This window comes from Herpailurus yagouaroundi, unplaced genomic scaffold (genome assembly GCF_014898765.1).
Source record: "Herpailurus yagouaroundi ecotype Mexico unplaced genomic scaffold, PumYag 185, whole genome shotgun sequence".
NCBI lineage: Eukaryota > Metazoa > Chordata > Mammalia > Carnivora > Felidae > Herpailurus > Herpailurus yagouaroundi.
Genome location: NW_024412416.1, coordinates 3,055,972 through 3,076,370, shown reverse-complemented (window position 1 = coordinate 3,076,370; position 20,399 = coordinate 3,055,972). Strand labels below are relative to the sequence as shown.

General features: G+C 46.9%; 1 protein-coding gene across 2 annotated transcripts in view; it reads left to right on the top strand.

Moving 5' to 3' along the window:
- ADAMTSL3 (ADAMTS like 3) overlaps positions 1–20,399 on the top strand; it is a 369,755-nt gene that overhangs the window by 345,172 nt on the left and 4,184 nt on the right. For both annotated transcript variants that reach the window (XM_040493500.1, XM_040493501.1), the window contains 4 exons: positions 355–471; positions 6,843–7,026; positions 10,467–10,671; positions 15,860–15,960. In XM_040493500.1, the coding sequence (XP_040349434.1) occupies positions 355–471; positions 6,843–7,026; positions 10,467–10,671; positions 15,860–15,960 (607 nt within the window). The remainder of the gene's footprint in view (positions 1–354; positions 472–6,842; positions 7,027–10,466; positions 10,672–15,859; positions 15,961–20,399) is intronic.

The following is a 20,399-nucleotide window of genomic DNA, read 5'->3' as shown; positions in this document are numbered from 1 at the left end:
ATTCTCCTGCTGCTGAGGTGTCCCTCAAGAGGAGGGGTTTTGCTGTTTCTTAGATGCTTCTTCCAGTCCCTTTCGGCATTAGGGGGACTCCATTTTTTCCATCGTCTTAGGCTATAAACCCTGAAAACATGCAGACGCCACGTTTTAGCACAGCTGTTCTAACTGAACCCCGATAGCACCCCACACACCCCCGCAGAACCCCCAGATCTGTGTGGGCCTGAGCAGCCGGGACAGAACATTTCATCGGCAGGGGCTGACTTCCTAGCGGCTGTCTTCTTTAAGAACACCCAAGCCGGAGTAAGAGGTAGATAATGTTTAACTGGTAAACAAGTGCTCCTTCTTTCTCTCTTTCAGAACAAAGACGGTTGGACAGTGAAAGTGGATTTCCCAAGGACCAGAGAAAGCATAGGCTCCAGGCATCTGACACAGAAACCAGCAGCAGTGACCCAACAGGAGAAGCCCTACCTTCAGGTCGGAGACTTTGACTTCTTAAGGATTTGCCATTCGAGAGGCATGTGCGGGGAAAAGGATTTAGCTACAGGATGCTCCGTATCTTGCCCTTCTCAATAAGTAAAATTATTCCTAGGCACTTGGCCGGCTTTTCCCTTGCCCTCAGGCTTCTGTAGCTCAACTCGTTCCTTCCATATCGAAACAGTTTTGAAAAAGAAATCGCTCCCGAGGAAGCCCGCGGGGCTCATGTCCCAAATGTGCATCATTATTTGTGATAAAACAGGTGTTGGTTTTCCAGTTTCTAAACGATGGCCGACTGGGTAAAATATTCACAGAGGGGAGATTTGCTAGGAATTCTGGAAATGATTCCTTCATTCTTCTCTTTTTATAAACTCTTCCCTAGACTTACTAACTTTGGTAGGCATCGGTGTTCGGTCAGGAGAACCTGATCTCAGTATTCCAAGCTTGCAAAACTCTTCAGGAGGCCAAGAGAGAGAGGTAGGGTTAAGAAAGTCAGAAATTCCGAAAGCACAGAAGACCAGTACTGATGATCTCAGAGTCTTGTAGCTCAAAAACGGGTAAATCACAGAAGGACACAGAGAAGCTCCTGTTATACTTCATGCTTTAGTTTCTACAGGAACGGTACTGGCTGCGTCATTTCACCCTTTTAAATCTTGAACGAGTGCCTCTCCTTTGCAGAAAGTATCCCAAAGAATAACTGTGTACATAGGGATTCTAAGAATGTAGTTCCCAGGCTCCCACCTTCTCGGATGCAGGAAGGGCCTGGAAGAAGAGAATAGTGCTGGGCCACCCATCAAACAGGCCAGCTCATGTCATTCATGTTATTTATGACATCATTCTCCAGGAGTATTTATATATTCTTCTCGTCTTTCAGGAATACTACTACCATTAGGAAATGCACTATTATCCATTTATGCAACATTTGTCTTAGTCTGTTTAAGCTGCTATAACAAAAACCACAGACCGGGTGGCTCATAAGCAACAGACATCTATTTCTTACAGTTCTGGAGGCTGAGAAGTCCAAGATCAAGGCACCCGCAGATCTGATGTCTGGTGAGGACTTCCTGGTTCACAGCTATCTTTTCACTGTGTCCTCCCATGGCAGGAGGAGTGAAGAAGCTCCCTGGGGTCTTTTTTATAAGGACTGTAGTCCCAATCATGGGGGCTCCTCCCTCATGACCCCGTCCCCTCCTGTGGGCCCCCTCTCCTATGACCATCACATTGGATGTTAGGGTTTGTCATCTGAGTTTGGGGGAGACACACACATTCAGTCTACAGCAGCATTCTGCAAGTGTCTGCCCAGCACTGGGGGAAAGAGAGGACTCTTCCCCCGGGAAGCTCTTGCCAGGCTGGGGAAAAGAGAGGACCTAGCCCCTGGGAAGCTCATAGTTTGAAGAGGGAGGCAGTCATGTGAACAGGTGTTCTGAAGCGGTGTGACAAGTGCTCTAATAGAAGGATGGCCAGGTCCACTGGCAGCACTGAGGAAGGGGCCCTAACTCCCTCTGGAGGAAACAACCGAGTCCTCACGCAGGCCTCAGGGCTTGTCCTGGGAAGAGGAAGGACAGCATTCCAGGCAGAGACACAGGAGGTGCAAAGGCAGATGGGGTTCCATGCAGAAGGGCACATGAGCCTAAGGAACTCCCTCTAATCAATTACTTTAAAAATTGGATATCAGAGTCTGAAACCACGGGGACAGTTGAAGCCTTTGGAATATTTCAACATTGGCGTAACCAATGGCACCTATCTCGTTTGACTGCCTGCTACACACACATACCTACACACACATACACAAATACACATCCATGTATTCACCAACTGGAATATGCCAGCCCTTCGGTGGATCCCTACTTCAGTGTTTCAAAGAGACTCATTTATTAATTTAACGAAGACTGGTTGAACACCTAATATATAACGTGCCCTGTCCTGGTGGTGAACAGGACAGAAGAGCTCCCCATGGAATTGGTGCTCTAGTCAGGGAGGCGGACGACAAACAAAGAAACACACACATAAGATATTTCTCTGTGGTGAGTGCTATGAAGGAAACAAAATGGGATGATAGCACGGCAATGGCACATGGCCGTTTTGGTGAAGAAAGTCAAGACCAGCCTCCCAAGGAGGTGATAGTTGAGCCCAGGTCTAGATGATGACATAGAGCCATTCATGCATAGGGATGAGGGAGGAGCCTCTCCCGCAGAGGGAAGTGAGCGCAAGACCATTAACTGGGAACAAGCTTAATGTGGTCAGGAAACACAAAGAGGGACACCTGGGCGGCTCAGTCGGTTAAGCGTCGAACTTCGGCTCAGGTCATGATCTCGCTGTTCGTGAGTTCAAGCCCCGCGTCGGGCTCTGTGCTGACAGCTTGGAGCCCGGAGCCTGCTTCGGATTCTGTGTCTCCCTCTCTCTCTGCCCCTCCCTAACTCGTGCTCTTTTCTCTCTCAAAAAATAAATAAACATTTAAAAAAACTTTAAAAAGAAAAGAAACACAAAGAAAACTCACATGATGGGGACACAGGTGTGGGGGAGAGGAAAGGATGGATGAAACGAAGCTGGAGGGTTGCTGAGGACCAAATCATTCAGGGCTTTGAAGGTCAAGGTAAAGACTAGAATTTATTCCTGTTTTCCCAGCACCATTTGTTGAAGAGACTATCTTTTCCTCATTGTATATTCTGTCCTCCTTTCATCCTGATGTCTGTTTATGTGCCAGTACCTTACACACAAAGGATGAAACCGGACTATATATACATATACATATACATATACATATACATATACATATACATATACATATACATATACATATACATATACATATACATGCTGTATATGTAAACAGCATATACAAAAATAAACTCAAAATGGATTAAAGATCTAAATGTGAGACCTGAAACGATAAAAATCCTAGAAGAGAGCACAGGTAGTAATATCTCTGACATTGGTCATAAAAACATTTTCCTAGATATGTATTCTCAGAAAAGGGAAACCAAAGCAAAAATAAACAAATTGAACTACATCAAGAGAAGAAGCTTCTGCACAGGGAAGGAAACAATCACCAAAACAAAAGACAGCCTACTGAATAGGAGACATACCTGATAAGGGGTAATATGCAAAATACATGAAGAACGTAGGCAGCTCAACATCAAAATAACCTATAGTCTGCCTAAAATGGGCAGAGGACCTGAACAGACATTTTTCCAAGGAAGACATACAAATGGCCAACAGACACATGAGAAGATGTTCAACATCACTCATTATTAGGGAAATGCAAATCAAAACCATGATGAGATATCACCTCACACCTGTCAGAACAGCTAGAATCAAAAAGATAAGAAAACAGCAAGTGTTGGTGAGGATGTGGAGAAAATGGAACCCTTGGGCACCATTGGTGTGAATATTGGTAAATTGGTGCAGCTGCTGTGGAAGACACTATGGAGGTTTCTCAAAAGCTTAAAAATAGAACTACCAGATGGCCCAGTAATTCCACTATTGGGTATTTAGCCAAAGAAAATGAAAACACTAATTTGAAAAGGTATATGCACCCCTGAGTTTATAGCAGCGTTATTTAACAATAGCCAAGATAGCGAAGCAATCCAAGTGTCCATCGGTAGATGAATGGATAAAGAAGATTTGGTGTATATATACACAATGGAGTATTAGCCATAAAAAAACACAAAATCTCGCCACTTGCAACAACATGGATGGAGCTAGAGGGTATAACGCTAAGGGAAATAAGTCAGAGAAAGACAAAACCACATGATCTCACTCGCATATAGAATTTAAGAAACACATAAACAAAGGAAAAAAGAGATTAAAAAAACACTCTTAAATACAGAAAACTAACTGATGGTGGCCAGAGGGGAGGTGAGTGAGGGGATGGGTGAAATAGGTGATGAAGATTGAGTACATTTATTTTGATGAGCACTGAATAATGTACAGAACTGTTGAATCACTAGATTGTACACCTGAAACTACTGTAACACTGTTAATTATTCTTCAATTAAAAAAAATTCTAGAGCTTATTCCTAAAACACACAAAGCTATTGAGAAGTCTTACATGAGAGTGAATGTGATCTTTTCAAATGCTCTTGTATCCAAAATCATTAGCCATAAACCAAAAAACGATCAATTGGAACTTCAAGATTATTAAAATCTGGTCATCAAGGACACCATTAAGAATGTGAATAAGTCATAGATTGGGAAGAAAGATTGGCAGAACGTATGTCTGATGAGGAATTCCTATCTAGAATATATAAAGAACTCCTACAAGATAATCATGAACCCTCCCATCCCCCAAAAAAGACAATGGGCAAAACACTTGCACAGACGGTTCACAAAAGAAGATATACAGTGCCATGGAAACACAGGGAAATGACAATTAAAACCACTACTGGAAAAGTGAAAACAAAAACACTGACAGTGCCAGATTTTGGCAAGGATGTGAAGCTGCCGAAACTCTTATACATTGGTGGTTAGTACGTAATCTGGTACAGCCCCTCTGGAAAACCGTGTTGGTGGTTTCTGATAAAGCTAACCACACACCTACCTTTGACCCAGCAATTCCGCTCACAGATATTTATGCAAGAAATGTGAAGACATGGTCACAAAAAAATGTGGCCAAGAATGCTCATAGCAGCCTTCCCTTCATGATGACCATCACAAGGAGAATGGATAAACAAAGCATGGTATATTCAGACACTGGAATATTATTTAGCAATAAAAGAGAAGGGACTACTGATATGCACATCAATACAAGTGAATCTCAGAAATGTTATGCTAAGCAAAAGAAGCCAAATGCAAAAGACTGCATGCATGAAGTCCCAGAACAGGGACACTAATAATGAATACTGATGGAGATGAATTAGTAATTGCCTGGTGGGGGAGGGGAATTGATGAAAATAATTCAGATTAAAATAATTGATTAAAATAACCTAATTAATCATTAACACTGATTAAATTAAGAGGAAACTTTGGGTGATGAAGCCTGTTATGCCTTGTTTTGGATCACAGTTACAAATGTACATACAATTGGGAAAACTCATAAAACAGCACACCTGATTTCCGAGCATTTTATTGTATGTGAATTACACCTCAATGCAAAAAAAAAAAAAAAAAAAAAAATAAAAACCAAAAAAACAAAAACCCACGTTTTTAAAGAAATGCATGTGTCCTGCCTTGAAGTGCCAAGGTGTGTTTGTGAAGTATGACATAGTAGAAAAAGTTAGATGTGGGGTCAGACACACGTGGAGGTCCTTCCTTCTGATTGTTCCTTCTGGAGGAAGGACCTTGTGCAAAGTCACTTGGCTTTTTTCCCCACTTTGGCAAATAAAACCGATCTAATTCACAAGATGGCCACAAGGAGAAGTGAAAAATTGATGGCCAAGTATCTAATTCCATACTCGTCACCTGGGAGGTTCTCCATAAGCCCAGCTATTTTTAAAAAACTGTTTTAAATAACTGTAATCCTGGAGGCCCAACTAAAAATATGTCCTGTTCTGTTTTGCCAATGATGCCATATGCAACTTAAGACAAAAATTCAAAAATCAGCAGGAAAATCTGGAAAACAATAAGTTACAGAAATCGCTCTGCTCTGTGAGGGAGTCTGTGGACACAGCTGGTAGCCATCAATTACTTGTGATTGTGACAGGAAAATCTGGCACCTTCTGTGGTCGCACACACATCTTTCATCATCGTATTGTACCTCATCTTTTTACCGAGCGTCCAAAGGGAAGGGAAAGGCCGTTTGGAACGAGGACTGAAATTAATAAGCCACAATTCCTGGAGGTGGTCAGCCTCAACTTTGCTAAAGGGAACTCCCATTTTTACCTTTCCAGATGTCTCCGTGACAAATTATTTATGCAGTTCCAGGAGTAAGCTGAGGTTTCGATTAAGAATTAATGGAAAAGTAAGAATGGAACGAAGTGCATTTTTAACCTTACTGCTTAATCCAAGGTCCCGCTAAATGGCCTTTCATTTCTCTGCCTGATCCACTTTTGAGACACAGAACTGGTGAGAGCAGCCCCTGGAGACCTCCTCCCTCCTGTCCTCTTGGCTCTGCTTGGAGAATGCCGAAGAGGCAGCCTGCTGCCCAGAACACCTCCTCCCGCTCTCTGGGATGCTTCTGGCAGGTCCAGCTGGTCTCCGATAGCCTCTCTTCCAGCCTGTGGCCCAAGGGGCCCTCGCCGGCCACCGCTCCCACCAGTTATTACAATCAGTCAGTGGAGGGAAAATGAAATGCACTGTGTGATGGGTTTACTCTCTCTGTGCTCCTCAAAGAACCAGACCGGCAGCCCCTGGTGGTCTTCGGCCGCGTCCCATCCAGCCTCATCATCATATCTCATTCCGGGCTGTCGTGACGTGTCATTTCCTTTCTGCAGAGCCTTTTTGGGAGCTCGGTAACTGGACGCATTGTTCTGCCAGCTGCGGGCACTTGGGAGCCCGAGTTCGGAGACCCCGGTGTGTGACGGCCAACGGGCAGGAAGTGAGTGAGGCCCTTTGCCATCACCTCCAGAAGCCGCTGGCTGGGTTTCAGCCCTGCAACATCCGCGACTGCCCCTCGAGGTAGGTGTCCTGCCCTTACCAGTACCAGCTCTTTGCTTGTGTTCGAAGGCTCGCTAATTTGGATTTACCGCCGCGATCGCGGAGATGCGTTTAGCTGGTACTCGGTACCAGGCATTCCGCTAAGTGCTTCGTGTGGCTCATTTTGCAGGCACCTCGTTAGTTTCCTGTTTTGTAGGTGGGGAGGTTGCCCCAAGGCCACACAGCTGCAAAGGCCAGAGTTCAAAGGGAGAAGGTAATCTGTGTTCAGAGCCTTTGCCCTTGATCGCTGCTCAGGTCTGCTCCCTTGCACTCACAGTGCTACCTCGTCCTTAGTGGAGCTGGTTCTGTGGGTCGAGCCTCGGAGATCGAGTGGAGGTCCTGTTCAGAGTGCCCATCCCTAGATTCCACCCTGGCGGTGAAGACCACTAATGACCTTTCTATGTAATGGATGGCAGAAATCAGTAATTTTTGAACGGCCAAAATCCAACTCCTGATCTCCACCGAGCCCGTCCCGCCGCTAGGCTTCTGGATTCAGTGACTGTGCCCCAGGCCCCCCGCTTTCTCCCACCTGCATCTGTTCTTGTCCATTTCCACGGTTCGTGCGGGAGCTCACGCCATCAGTGCCCCTCACGTGGACTGCTCCAGGAGCCTCCTGATTTCTTGTCCCCCACCCCGCCCAGAGGGCTCTTCCCACTGTAAGCAGAGTCGTCTTTAAAACACAAATTCACCGTGATGTTTCTTTGTTTAAAACCCTTCAAACACTTCTCGTCATTCTTAGGGCAAACGCCGAAATCCCTAGCACTGGGTTATGTATGTCTTACGCATTTTTTCACCTTGTGTCTAAAATAGTGCTTTACGTGGGGCACTTGGGGGCTCAGCCGGTTAAGCCTCTGACTTCAGCTCAGGTCACGATCTTGTGGTTCGTGGGTTTAAGCCCCACGTCGGGTTCTGTGCTGACAGCTGGGAGCCTGGAGCCTGCTTGGGATCCTGTGTCTCCCTCCCTCTCTCTGCCCCGTCCCCGCTCGCAGTCTGCGTGCCTCTGTCTCTGTCTCTCTCTCAAAAGTAAACAGACATTAACAATCTCTTAAAATAGTGTCTAACACACACACACTTGCTGCCTGACTGATGGCGTGAGGCCAAGAACAGAAGCCCCTCCCTGCTTGGGTCTCGGGCTGCCACTCTGTGTCACTGCTGGTCTCATCCGGCCTGGTTATCTGACCTCCACTCCACGCCATTTTCTTGGCTCTCAGATGCGCCATTCTCCTGACTCAGAGTCTTTGCACATGCCGCTCCCGCTACCTAGAACGCTGTTCCCTCTCTTTCCGTTCGCCTATTTTCAGGGAGACCGTCCCTGACCTTCCCCTCTGAGCACAGCCAGGGCCCTGTGCTGCTTGGGTCTCCTGCTTCTTTATCATCTGTCTTTATCGCTCTTCCCACAGTCCGTCTCGTTGTCCCACTAGACTGTCTGCCCTACAGTAAATCCACAGCTGTTTGCGGGACACTTTATCCCAGCACTTAGCACAACGTCCGCCCCATTATGCACCCTCCACGGGTATGTGTGAAGTGAATGAATGATTTCATTGAATCACATAGTCCCTAGCAGAGAACTGAGCAAATAGCACCAAAGTCTCCAGGAAAATAAAACAATAATAATAATAATAATAACAACAACAACAGTAGCATTTATTGAGCACAACTATGCGGCAGATACTATTACCAACCTCGTTTTACTGAGGAGAAAATGGAAGCGGTGCAAACGTTAGAGAGTCTGTTGCCCTTGTGCAAATGCCCACGCCGGATCCGCTGACCTGGGCCTTGGAGGAGGTGGGGGGGCAGGTCACACCGGGAGGACGTTCTCAGAGGGCCATGACTGTTGGAGGCCCCCTGGCCGACATGTCTCCCGGTGCCCGTCATTGGAAGGTCTCTTGGCTGAGTCATCGCTCCCTCAGGAAACAGCCATCTGATGCCGCAGGAAGGCGCAGGGGCTGGGTTGTGTCACCTCTTGATTCTTACAACGTGAAAAGAAATTTATCAGCAGCCTCATTTATTAACTGTTCTCAAGCTTTTGCGCATCCCTAGAGTACACAGTCATACGCTTTCACACCTACAAGGGACAGACAGAAGTCACCCCACTCTGGGGCCCTTCACGTCGAGAGTCCTTTGTCTTTCTGTGCCGTGGGTGCCTCTGGATTGCCTGGAGAAGCCTGTGGCTCCCTTCTCAGAGCAAGGGGTTTTGTTTGTTTGTTTGTTTTAAGATTTTTGAACATGAGCATGAGTGGGGGAAGGGTAGAGAGGAAAGAGACACAGAATCTGAAGCGGGTTCCAGGCTCCATGCTGTCAGCACAGAGCCCGATGCAGGGCTTGAACTCACGAACTATGGGATGGTAACCTGAGTCCAAGTTGGATGTTTAACCCACTGAGACACCCACGCGCCCCGAGCAAGGGTTTTAAGTCTGTAAAATAGAATATATTTGATCACAAAGGAAACCAATTATGCTGAAATACAGTACTAAAATATTTAAAAATTATGATACAATAATAGGTTTGCTTCTCCATTAATACACCAAATGGTAAGATCTGGAGGTACATTAGTTTTGCAGCGGTGATGAATATACATGGTATTTTGAGATGCCTGCTACAATTGTAATGTCATGTAAAAATATCTGTGGTTTCCATTGGTAACAAAATCACACAGGTATTGCTAAAACTACTGTATTTTGCAGCTAAAATTCTTATAACTGAAGGAGGACTCAAATTATATCTCAGTGACAGTGAAGATCTAATTCTTTGCCCATCCAGGCCCGTGGTCCCTTGGAGAGCCACAGGGCTCAGGTTAGGAACCCGTGCTCTGCGGTAAACCAGCCAAACTTCAACATATTTAGTGACACAGCACTCCATCTCAGACACGTCCATTCCAAGTGTCCTGTGTCATTAAAGTGTGAACTTTAGGGTCAGGTAAACCTAGAATCCAATCCCAGCTCCGTTGGCATGTAGTTATCTGTGACCACGACCAAGTTATTTACCCCTTTGGACGTTGGTTTCTTCCCTCCAAGAATAGGGATAACATGTAAATCTGTCAGAGCAAACAGCACATCGGTGCTTTGAAAATATTTTCTTCCCTTTGGTTTCAATGAATTGAAACCCACTTTTTTTTTTTAATTTCCACCTCATTTTGCCCTAGCTCTACTCTCTGGAGCCGTGCAAGTGCTCTTATATACTTGGAGACGGCCCTACCCCACCCCTGTGTTCCTCATTTCCACCTGCTAATTCCGGTTGCTCCCCTGAATAAAAGAAAAGCTGGGAATAGAGCTGGGAGTTCTCTGTGGTGCTGTCCATCCCCCCAGAGAAGTGTGTGGCCCCCAAACGGTCGCAGTTAGCATTGTTCTTTTTTTCTTTCGAGACACTCCCTGTGGTGTCTGACATCCCTGTCCTTCCTAAGCTGCCGTAGTTTTTGTTCCCAGGTGGCTCACAGGTGCCTGGTCGGAGTGCTCTGTGTCTTGTGGGGAAGGATTCCGCAGTCGCCAAGTGACGTGCGTGCACACCAGAGCCAATGGAGCCACGCAGGTGATGTCTCCGAGGGCCTGCGCTCCCAAAGACAGGCCTCTGGGAGGAAGGCCATGCTCCAGTCACCCGTGCGGCCAGTGGGTCGTTGGACCGGGGGGCCAGGTAAAGTTGGACGAATCTAGTGTTTTCAGAGTACCGGAATCATCACTTAACTTCTAATGCATTATTTTCGATTTGGGGGGGGCGGGTGGTCTGATTGATCTCTAAAACGAATGTAGGTGCCGGACCTCCAGGATTAGAGCTGGAGTGTCTCTGTGTCTTCTGATACAAAGGCAAATCACAGTCGGGTTCTTTGAATGCAGCCGTGCAGGAACAAGCTCCCAGGCTGACGAGCAGCCTCCAAGAAAAGGAGCAGAGGGACATTAGTAATAAGGGCACAAAAGTCTCATAACCCTCCCCCAATACCACCTGGAACAACAGTATAAATAAAAAAATATTCGGGAAAACAATTCTAAAGAAATGTGTAGGAACCTTATTAGCCTGCTACGGCTGCTGAAACAGAATACCACGCGCTGGGTGCCTTCAAGAGCAGAAGTTTATTTTCTCACAATTCTGGACGCTGGAAATCCAAGATCGAGTTCTGTCAGAGTTGGTTTCGGTGAGACCTCTCTTTCCGGCTTAGACAGTCACCTTCTCACTGTGTCCTCATATGACGTCTTCTCTGGAGAGAGAGAGACAGAGAGAGAGAGAGAGAAAGAGATTTCTGGGGCCTTTTCCTCTTCTTATAAAGACAATATTCCCAAGAGATTAAGGCCCCACCCTTACGTCTCCATTAAACCTTTAATACCTCCCTATAGCACCTGTCACATTGGGGGTTAGAGCTTCAACATATACATTTTGAGGGGACACAGTTTGGTCCATAACATTCCACCTTCTGGTCCCCGCCCCCAAATCCATGTCCTTGTCGTGCGCAAAGTACACCCATCCCATCCCAATATCCCTAGAAGTCTTAACCCATTCTGTCCTCAGTTCAAGTCCAGAGTCTCACTAAATGCCACATACGGCAGGCATGGGTGAGAAGTGAGTCGTCCTGAGAGAGAATCCCTCTCCTGCTATGAAGCTGTAAAAGCAGACAAGTTATGGCCTCTGAACTATGGGGGTGGGACAAGCAGAAAAAGAAAGAAAGAGAGAGAGAGAGAGAGAGAGAAAGAAAGAAAAGAAAGAAAGAAGAAAGAAAAGAAAGAAAAGAAAAGAAAGAAAGAAAGAAACTGGAAAAAGAAAGGGGTGATGGGTCCCAGTCAAGACCGAAATCTATCAGGGTCAATTCCATCAGATCTTAACGCTTGAGGATAATCTTCTTTGGCTGGATGCTCACCCTCCAGACCCACCAGGACAATGGCATTGCCCCCGTGGCCCTAGACAGCAGCCTCCCCCATGTGACTCTTTGGAGTGGTCCTGCCTGTGACGCACTAGGCAGGGGCAGGCGGGCCCACAGGAGTTGAGAGGGGGGCCCCACCCTCTGAAAGTGAGGAGCAAACAGCCTTGACCCTGTGTGCAGTGGGACCGACAGCCTTGGTGAGCTCTGAATCCAGGTCATTCTTCCCTCTTCCTGAAGGATGAAACATGTTGGCAGCTGAATGGCTTTATCCCATCCTGTAGAATCTATAGTTTCTAAAGCTTTCCTTAACCGGGTCCCAACTATGTTCCTTTGGTCCAAACTGGCAATGGCTCTGGCTCTAGCCCTGGCTTCCACTGAGATGGCTGAGTGACTCCATGGCCAACCTCCTTATACAGCGATCGCCCGGCCACACCCTTCATGTTCTCTCCAGAACGTATTCTCTCATCCTTTGACATGTGGATAGACTGACACTTTCCGGAATCCTCCAGTTGTGGTTCCTTTTTGCCTAACGGTTCCTTCAGTTTATGTCTGTCCACTGATGTTCCAATATCAGCAGTAAGAGGAAGCCAGGCTGCACGTTCCGCACTTTGCTTAGGAATCTCCCCAGTGAAATATCCAATTTCATCACCCACAAAGTCTAGCATCCACAAAACACTAGAACACGATTCGCCCACGGTTTTGCCACTTTAGAGTGATGTTCGCCTTTCCTCTGGTTCCTAGAGGCGTGGTCCTTACTTCCCCCTAAAACCTCGCCAGAATCCCCCTTAATGTTTGTACGGTAAAGCTTTGGTCTGCGAGCACAATTCACTCTGGAAACACACTTGTAATCCAAAGCACTTGTATCTCAAAGCGAATTTCCCCATAGGAAATAATGGAAACTCAGATGTTTTGTTCTACAACCCGAAAATATTCCTATAAAAATTATTATGGTACCATAATATAATACAAAATAATAAGAAAATACAAAATATAGAGAAAATTAAACAAATTAACCTGCACTTAACTTTGAAAACCTTCGTGGCTGGTGTGAGAGAGACAAGCGAGAGGAGAGTGATTGTGTAGGACGACTTTCACGATCACTGACGGAATCACTGCTATTGGCCAATGGAATCTTTTTCTTTTCGTGCAACTTCAACAAGGAGCCTGTCCAATGACCTAGAATGAGCAAAGCATTCTCAACCGACTGAGCCACCCAGGCGCCCCCTAGCAAAGCATTCTTAAGCTCGCTCTTGTCTGGGAAAGGAAAGGACTGTCCCGAGGTGCTTTGAAGTGACAAAAAATACACCAGTGCCAGTTGTGGGCACCTTCCAATGTTCTGAAAAATCGCTGATCTCTGCCAAACACCGCAGCCTGAGACCGAGCATCTGAACGTGGGAGACGATCGCCCACAATCCTGCAGCGAGAGAGAGCGAGAGAGGGAGGGAGAGAGAAGGAGAGAGAGAGAACCACTGGGCTCAGTTGTGATCATGTGATATCCCGTGTCACGTCCTACTCGTATTGCAAGCCATCGCTCGTTTATCAAATTAAAATTTATTAGAAATGTTTGCTCGTCTTGCGGAACACCCGCAGAACTAGTTACTCGCAATCCAAGGTTTCACTGTACTAATAACAACGTCCCCTTCAAGGCAGCCAAGTTTTTTCTAGCACCTCAAAACTCTTCCAGCCTCTACCCATCACCCAATCCCTGAGCTGCTTCCACACTTTTAAATATTTGTTACGGTAGCACCCCACATTTCAGTACCAAAATCTGTATATCTGCATTAGCCAGGGTCCTCCAGAGAAACAAACCAAGAGGGTGTGTGTGTGTGTGTGTGTGTGTGTGTGTGTGTGTGTGTCAAGAGATTTATTATAAGGAATTAACTCATGCAGTTATGGAGGTTGACAAGTCCCAAGAGCTGCAGACAGCTGCTATTGTCATTCTAGCCCAAAGGCCAGCAGGCTAGAGACCCAGGAAGAGCCAGTGCTTCGGTTCAAGTCCAGAAGCAGGAAAAAGCCGATATCCCAGTTCAAAGACAGTCTGAGTCAGGACGAGTTCTTTCTTACTTGGGGGGGAGGGCCAGTCTTTGTGTTCTCTCCAGCCCTTCAACTGATTGGGTGGCGCCCACCCACGTTAGAGGGAACAATCTGCTTTCCCCTGACTACTGATTTCAATGTTTATCTCATCTAAAAACACCCTCCCAGAAGCACCCAGAATCGTGCTTGGCCAAATATCCGGGCACACCGTGGCCCAGCCAAGCTGACACACAAAATTAACCAATAAAGAAAATTATCCCATGAAGGCAAATAGAAGACATGGTTGAAAACATTGTTGAAAAGTAGGCTGAATAAAGGAACCCTCTATACTGTGAAGGTGTCTGCTTCCTTAAATGGGCCGAAACATGTGATATAATTCCAGCTAAGACTACGGCAGAACGCTTTTGGGAAACTTAAGATAATTTTGACATTCACACGGGAGAACAAATGAGCACAGGAAATTTTGGGGAAAATCCACTCACTAGAGGTGTGGAGAGACCTTCTGAATGTGGTGTTTCAGCTGCTGCGAAGCAGTTGTAAGTGAGATAGTACAGTGTCAGTGCGGGACAGTAGCCCCGAGTCGCACAGTGTAATGGTATGACACACACAGACCCATGTTAAGCGGGTTCAATGTTCAAAGGTAATTAATCACAGGGGAAGAATTGCTTAAAAAGCTAGTGTTAAACCGCCAAGGTTTTTTTTTTTTTAAGAAAATTAAAGAAGATCTAAATAAATGGAAAGGCATCCCATATTTATGGATCAGAATACTTAACGTGAAGCTGAGAACACTTTCCACATTGATCAACGGATTCAACACAATCCCTGTAAAATCTCCCAGCTGGCTTCTCTGCAGATACTGACGAGCTGATCCCTAAAATTCATATGGAAATAGAAAGGACCCGGAATCGCCAAAACCATCTTGAGAAAAGAACAAGGTTGGAGGGCTCAGACTTCTTGGTTTCAAAACTTAGCACAGAGCTGTAGTCATCCAGGCAGTGTGGGTAGACAGGGGATAGACCTAGAGATCGCTAGAATAGACTTTAGCTTAAGGTCGAGAGATAAATTTCTGTATCAGTGTCGGTTGGCTTCCTACAAGGGGGACGAGACCATTCAGTGGAGAAAGAATAACCTCTCTGGCAAATGGTCCCAGACAACTGGATATCCGCGTGCACAGAAGAATGAAGTTGGACCCCTAGCTTATACCGTATGCAAGAGATTAACTCCAAGTGTATCAGAGACCTAAATTCACGAGCTGAAACTACAGAGCTCTTGGAAGAAATGTAGATATGAATCTTCATGCTTTGGGTTAGCAAGTGGATTTTTAGGTACGATAACCGAAAACGATGACAATGTAGTTGGGCTACATGAAAATTAAACACCTTTGTGCTACAAAGGGCATGACTGAGAAGGTGAACAGGAATAGAATCGGCATGAGGGCAAGGCCTTTTCAAGGATAAAACAAAGTATAAGGAAGAGGTAATATGCATTATGCCATGAAAATTTAAGAATTGCACGTCAAAAAACTTTTTTTTTTTTCTATAACTGAACTCATCCTAACACAGAAGCCTCCACTTTTGCACAGGGCAGGAAAACCCAAACTTGACAGTTGCCTATGCTTTTAAGCACAGTCCTATCAGGACCTAAGCCCTGTCGATTACAGATTGGCCCTGTTCTTTTCCCTTCTCCCCAGAGATGGTCTAAGTTTCCGGCCGGGGGAGGGAGAAAGTGGAGGTGGAAGGTCCTCGGGTGTCTTCTTGGCCCTGAAGGAGGGCTGCCTGGTCCTCAGAGCTGCACCCCCACCCTCCCTGACCTCCCCTGGGGACAGCTGGTTCCCTGTAGCCGACCTTCCCCTGGCAGTGCCCCTCCGTACGTGACCTTGGTACCACAGCATGCCTGAGCTCACAAGGTCATCCGTGCTGCACTCTGCTTTCGTTACAGTGCCCTGCGCGTTGCCTGGGTCGCACAGCGAGGATGCCGCAGCATCGCGCAGCTTGTCAAGGCCACAACAGCTCTGACTCGGGCTGTGACGACAGAAGCAGGTACTGGCCCTGCCCTCGGGCGACGCGAAACCTCTCCCGCCTCGGTCAGTGGCTGTGGCCGCCTGGGAATGGAATGATGTCTCCTGTCTACTCCCTTCTCATAATTGACGATTCCTATACCGCCATCCTGGGCAGTATGCATTATACTGAAATATCAGTTATCACGTACCGTTACAGTTACAAATCATTTGAACGTTAAACAGGTAGAGAGATACCCCAGAGAGGGGAACAAAATAGAGTAGCAGTGAGAATAGATATTTTTCCTTCCGTACACAAAGTTGGTAAAGCCTAATAACACTGAAGTTCACAGATTAAATCTTCCTCGTGTTTTCAGTGAACTACTTACTGTATTCCCCCGCTTAGAAACTATTTTGATAGTTTTGTTTTGTTGAACTATTTTGGCACAGTGGTTTAGCAGAGAATGACAGAGGCGTTTGCCTTGTTAAGGGGCTTAAACCAGAAAGGACTCTGCTTCCCTCTTAGTAGAAGTCTAAGCTGGTGGATGGCTTGGGGTAGAAGGTGTTGTTCCATGAGGTCACGCAGAGACCCAGACTCCTTCCCCCCCGCCCCCCACCGTCCCAGAGAGGCGAGCCCCAGCCAGCCCAGAATGGGGGAGAGAGCCGAAAGCACATGAATGAGAGACTTTGGACTTCTCCCACTCTCGCGTTGTGTGATCGGGGTTACCTGGCCTCCTCGTGTGCGGGAGGGAGCGTTACCGCCCGTGTACAATTACAGTTGGGAGGTTTTGAGTAGTTGCTCTAATGTAAAGTACCTAAGAAGCCTGGATCATCGAAGATGCTCCATATATGGCTCCTTTTCCCTCCTTCCGCCCTGAGTGTTGCTGGAAAAAATGAGATGACCTTGAAAGCTGGCTCACTTTCCATCTTGAGCCTTCAGTAAGGCTTGGCGACATAGCATCAGCTGTGGTTCCTATTCCCCACAACACAACTCAGGCCAGAACTATTTTCCTCAAATGGAAAATGTTTGGAACAGCTGCCCTCCTTCTCAACAGGCAACCTAGTTCTGTCTTTTGCTGAGAAGACAGAGACCACACACAGATTGATATCAATTATCCCAGATGTTTTACTTTGCATTCTCAAAGGAACACTTACAACACAGACACTTACCTGTGTGGATTGAGCTTTCTGGATGTATTTTCCTCACACTTGTTTTTTTCTCCTTATCGATACTTCTTCCCCATCTTAGTACGTAAGATTCACTTTTCCTTTGTTGTATTCCGTTCTTTTCCGTCGTCGTATTTCACATTAATTACCTCATTGCATTGCTGATGGACATTTGATTGTTTGGGGTTTTTTTTTGTTTGCGTGTGTGTTTGTTTTTGCTATTACAAATACTGCCGTAGGCATTTTAGGACTGCAGTAGGCATATATCTTTCTGCACGAAGGGTTGTATTCTTAGAGGATAGTTTTTGGTATGGAATGGGATTGACAGGGCTGTTCATTCTGATACTAAGTTACCATCAAAATTGCCTATTCCGGGAGTATATGAGAGTTCCCCCCTTTTCATGAACATTTTAATAGGTTTTCAGTCTTTGTGAAAATTTTTGTCAATCTGATGGGTGAAAAATCACATCTTACTGTAATTCATACTTTTCTGATTACTTTTTATATGCCTTTTGGCACTTTGTATTTTTTTCGCAAACCCATCCACTTTTTTCCATCCCTCCCATGATTACCGGCAGCCAGGCCGTCCATCTGGTCACCCTCCACCTGCTGCTCCTTTCCAGACCAGCCCCCACACTGCAGCCTGAGCAGTCCTTTCCAGAACCACGTCTGATCGCACCTCCACGACACCCCACCGCGCTGTGGGATTAAAGTCCCGCTAGAGGCTTCCCTTGCTCTGAGTGGGAAGGGTGGCCAAAGTATGCGACGTGGCCTAGAGAACACTGCACAGTCAACCCTTCCCTGCCCTCACCGCCTCATCCCAGACCTCACACACCCCCACTGTTGGTGCTGCAGCCACGTTGTCTTTCCTCCAGGACACGTGCTAGATTCGCCACGCGCTCTCCAACCAATGGCAGCGAAAATAAGATGCCAAGACATACTAGAGAGGATCAAAGGCATGGACGGGTCTATCAGGGGGCTCAGTTGTGTGACAAAGTGGGGTTTTAGGAAAAGAGTTGTGGAGAGGAACCGAAACGGTGGAAGCATTTAGAAGAAAGAATAGAAGAAAAATTCCTGGAGCTGGGGGGAGGCGAGGAGGGGTCAAGTTGCCTTTCGTTTTCTCCATCATCTCTGCTTCCTCCAGGCTTGGCCGCCCTGCTGTTACATCCCGGTGCTTTTCTCTCGTGCTGTTAGCTTTCCAAAGTTGAGACATTGAGGAGGACTCGTAGAAACAGGGTTGCTTTGCGATTTTTAGCACCATTTCTACTCTCCTGTTTTCTACAGGGAAGCACAGGTGTGTGTAGCGCCCATGCCCAGACTGTGTCCCCCTCGCTCAGATGTCCCCACGTCCCCATCCCCAGTCCTGTCCCCGGCTGGGAGGAGGTGGGATCTCTGTGCTGGACCAACCTTAGGTTCTTTCTCTGGGTCCTCAATCAATGCCCAGCCTCCGGAACTTCTGCTTCCGTGTTGGTCCCTAGCTCCCCGTGTCCTCCCATCTGTCATGGGCTCTGTGGCTCCTCCTGCCCGCCCCTTCCGCTCCCCACCCCGGGACCTGCCTTCCATCAGAGCAGAGATTGGCCCCGTCAGTTTGGGTCCTTCGGGCCCCTGAAACAACAAAAGTCAGCTCGGAATGATTTATGCAGAAAAGGTGGGAGATTTCTCATTAAGACAGGACCGCCCAGCACTTGGGCGCAACAGTTTGGTCTCCTTTTAAAACACGTTTTTGTGCCTATTCGGTGAGTATTTGTTCCACCTTTTTTCAGTAGTAAAAGCTCATCTGTGCGTGGTATGGCTGAGCAGTGCTGGGTCTATGCCCAGTTGTCTGAAACAACTACGATTCATAACCACTGGGGATAATAAAAGCCCTGTAATTGATAGGATAGCCTCCTCCTCTTCCCATGTAAAATCTTAAAGAGTTTGAGGGGATGGTGTTGTTTAAGTAAAAACATTTTGATGGAGTCTCCCCCTCCTGGCTAATCAAAGTACTGCTTCCAACTACATGTAACATTCTCTCCCCTGGAGATGATCAGGTTATCACAATTTTCTCCATCTTCCTCCACGTCCAGTGGTGTTTCTACTCTCCTTATGGATCATGCGCCCTGGTAAGGAGCCTTTTTAAAAAAACATTTTTTTAAATGCTTATTTACTTTTGAGAGAGATAGACAGAGCGTGAGCAGGGGAGGGGCAGAGAGAGACACAGAATCCGAAGCAGGCTCCAGGCTCCGAGCTGTCAGCACAGAGCCCGGCGCAGGGCTCGAACTCCCAAACTGTGAGACCATGAGCTGAGCTGAAGTCGGGTGCTTAACAGACTGAGCCACCCAGGCGCCCCTGGTAAGGAGCCTTTTTTTTTTTTTTTTTAACGTTTATTTATTTTTGAGACAGAGACAGAGCATGAATGGGGGAGGGGCAGAGAGAGAGGGAGACACAGAATCGGAAGCAGGCTCCAGGCTCTGAGCCATCAGCCCAGAGCCTGACACGGGGCTCGAACTCACAGACCGCGAGATCGTGACCTGAGCTGAAGTCGGACACTTAACCGACTGAGCCACCCAGGCGCCCCAGGAGCCTTTTATGGGAATATACAGACGTGTCTCAAGAATTCAAAGGGAGAGAACGCCATCAGACCACAGGAAGGACCGTGACCAAGAAATGAGAAGTTCCTGGGGGTTTTCCCCCTTTGTCTCTGCCGCTTACTGTGTTTCTGCTTCATTCTTTGTCTCTTCTGAATATTTTTTTTTTCCTATTTCTCTGGCCTGTGTGGCACAACATGGCCACCACTGCTCCAGCCTTCAGGTTTATAGGTCTTATTCCAGAAACCTCCAGGCTCACGGAGGAAAGACAGTTCTTGAACCGGCTCAGCCAAGCTAGGGCTGTCTTCCAGTCACCTGTGGGGTGGGAGACATTCCCATGTAGCGCAAAGATACCTCCCAGGAGCCCTGGCTCGGGGAGCAAGCGTGGGCCCTCTAGGGTGGCTCTGCCCTCTGGGTAAACGTCCTCAAAAACCAGAGGGTACCAACCTTCTGTTCTGTCCTAAAGGGTAAGGAGCCACAGACGGATCCCTCTCCCCAGATGGTCTTTGCTAACTCTGAGCATGAGACCTGGTGTGGCCATATTGTAAATGGAAGAGTGAGCGCCGTCTCGTAGCAGACAAGGTTGCTCGCACAGAGTCGCACTCATGCCCGGACATACCTCCAGGGCTCAGATGAACAAAACTCAGCTTGCCAGCAAAGTGGAGGAAGCATACAGACCGTGAGCCGTGCCTGCTTCCTTGCCTAGACTGACCCGCTCTGGCTTTCTCAGGACAGTGTGTCTTTTGCG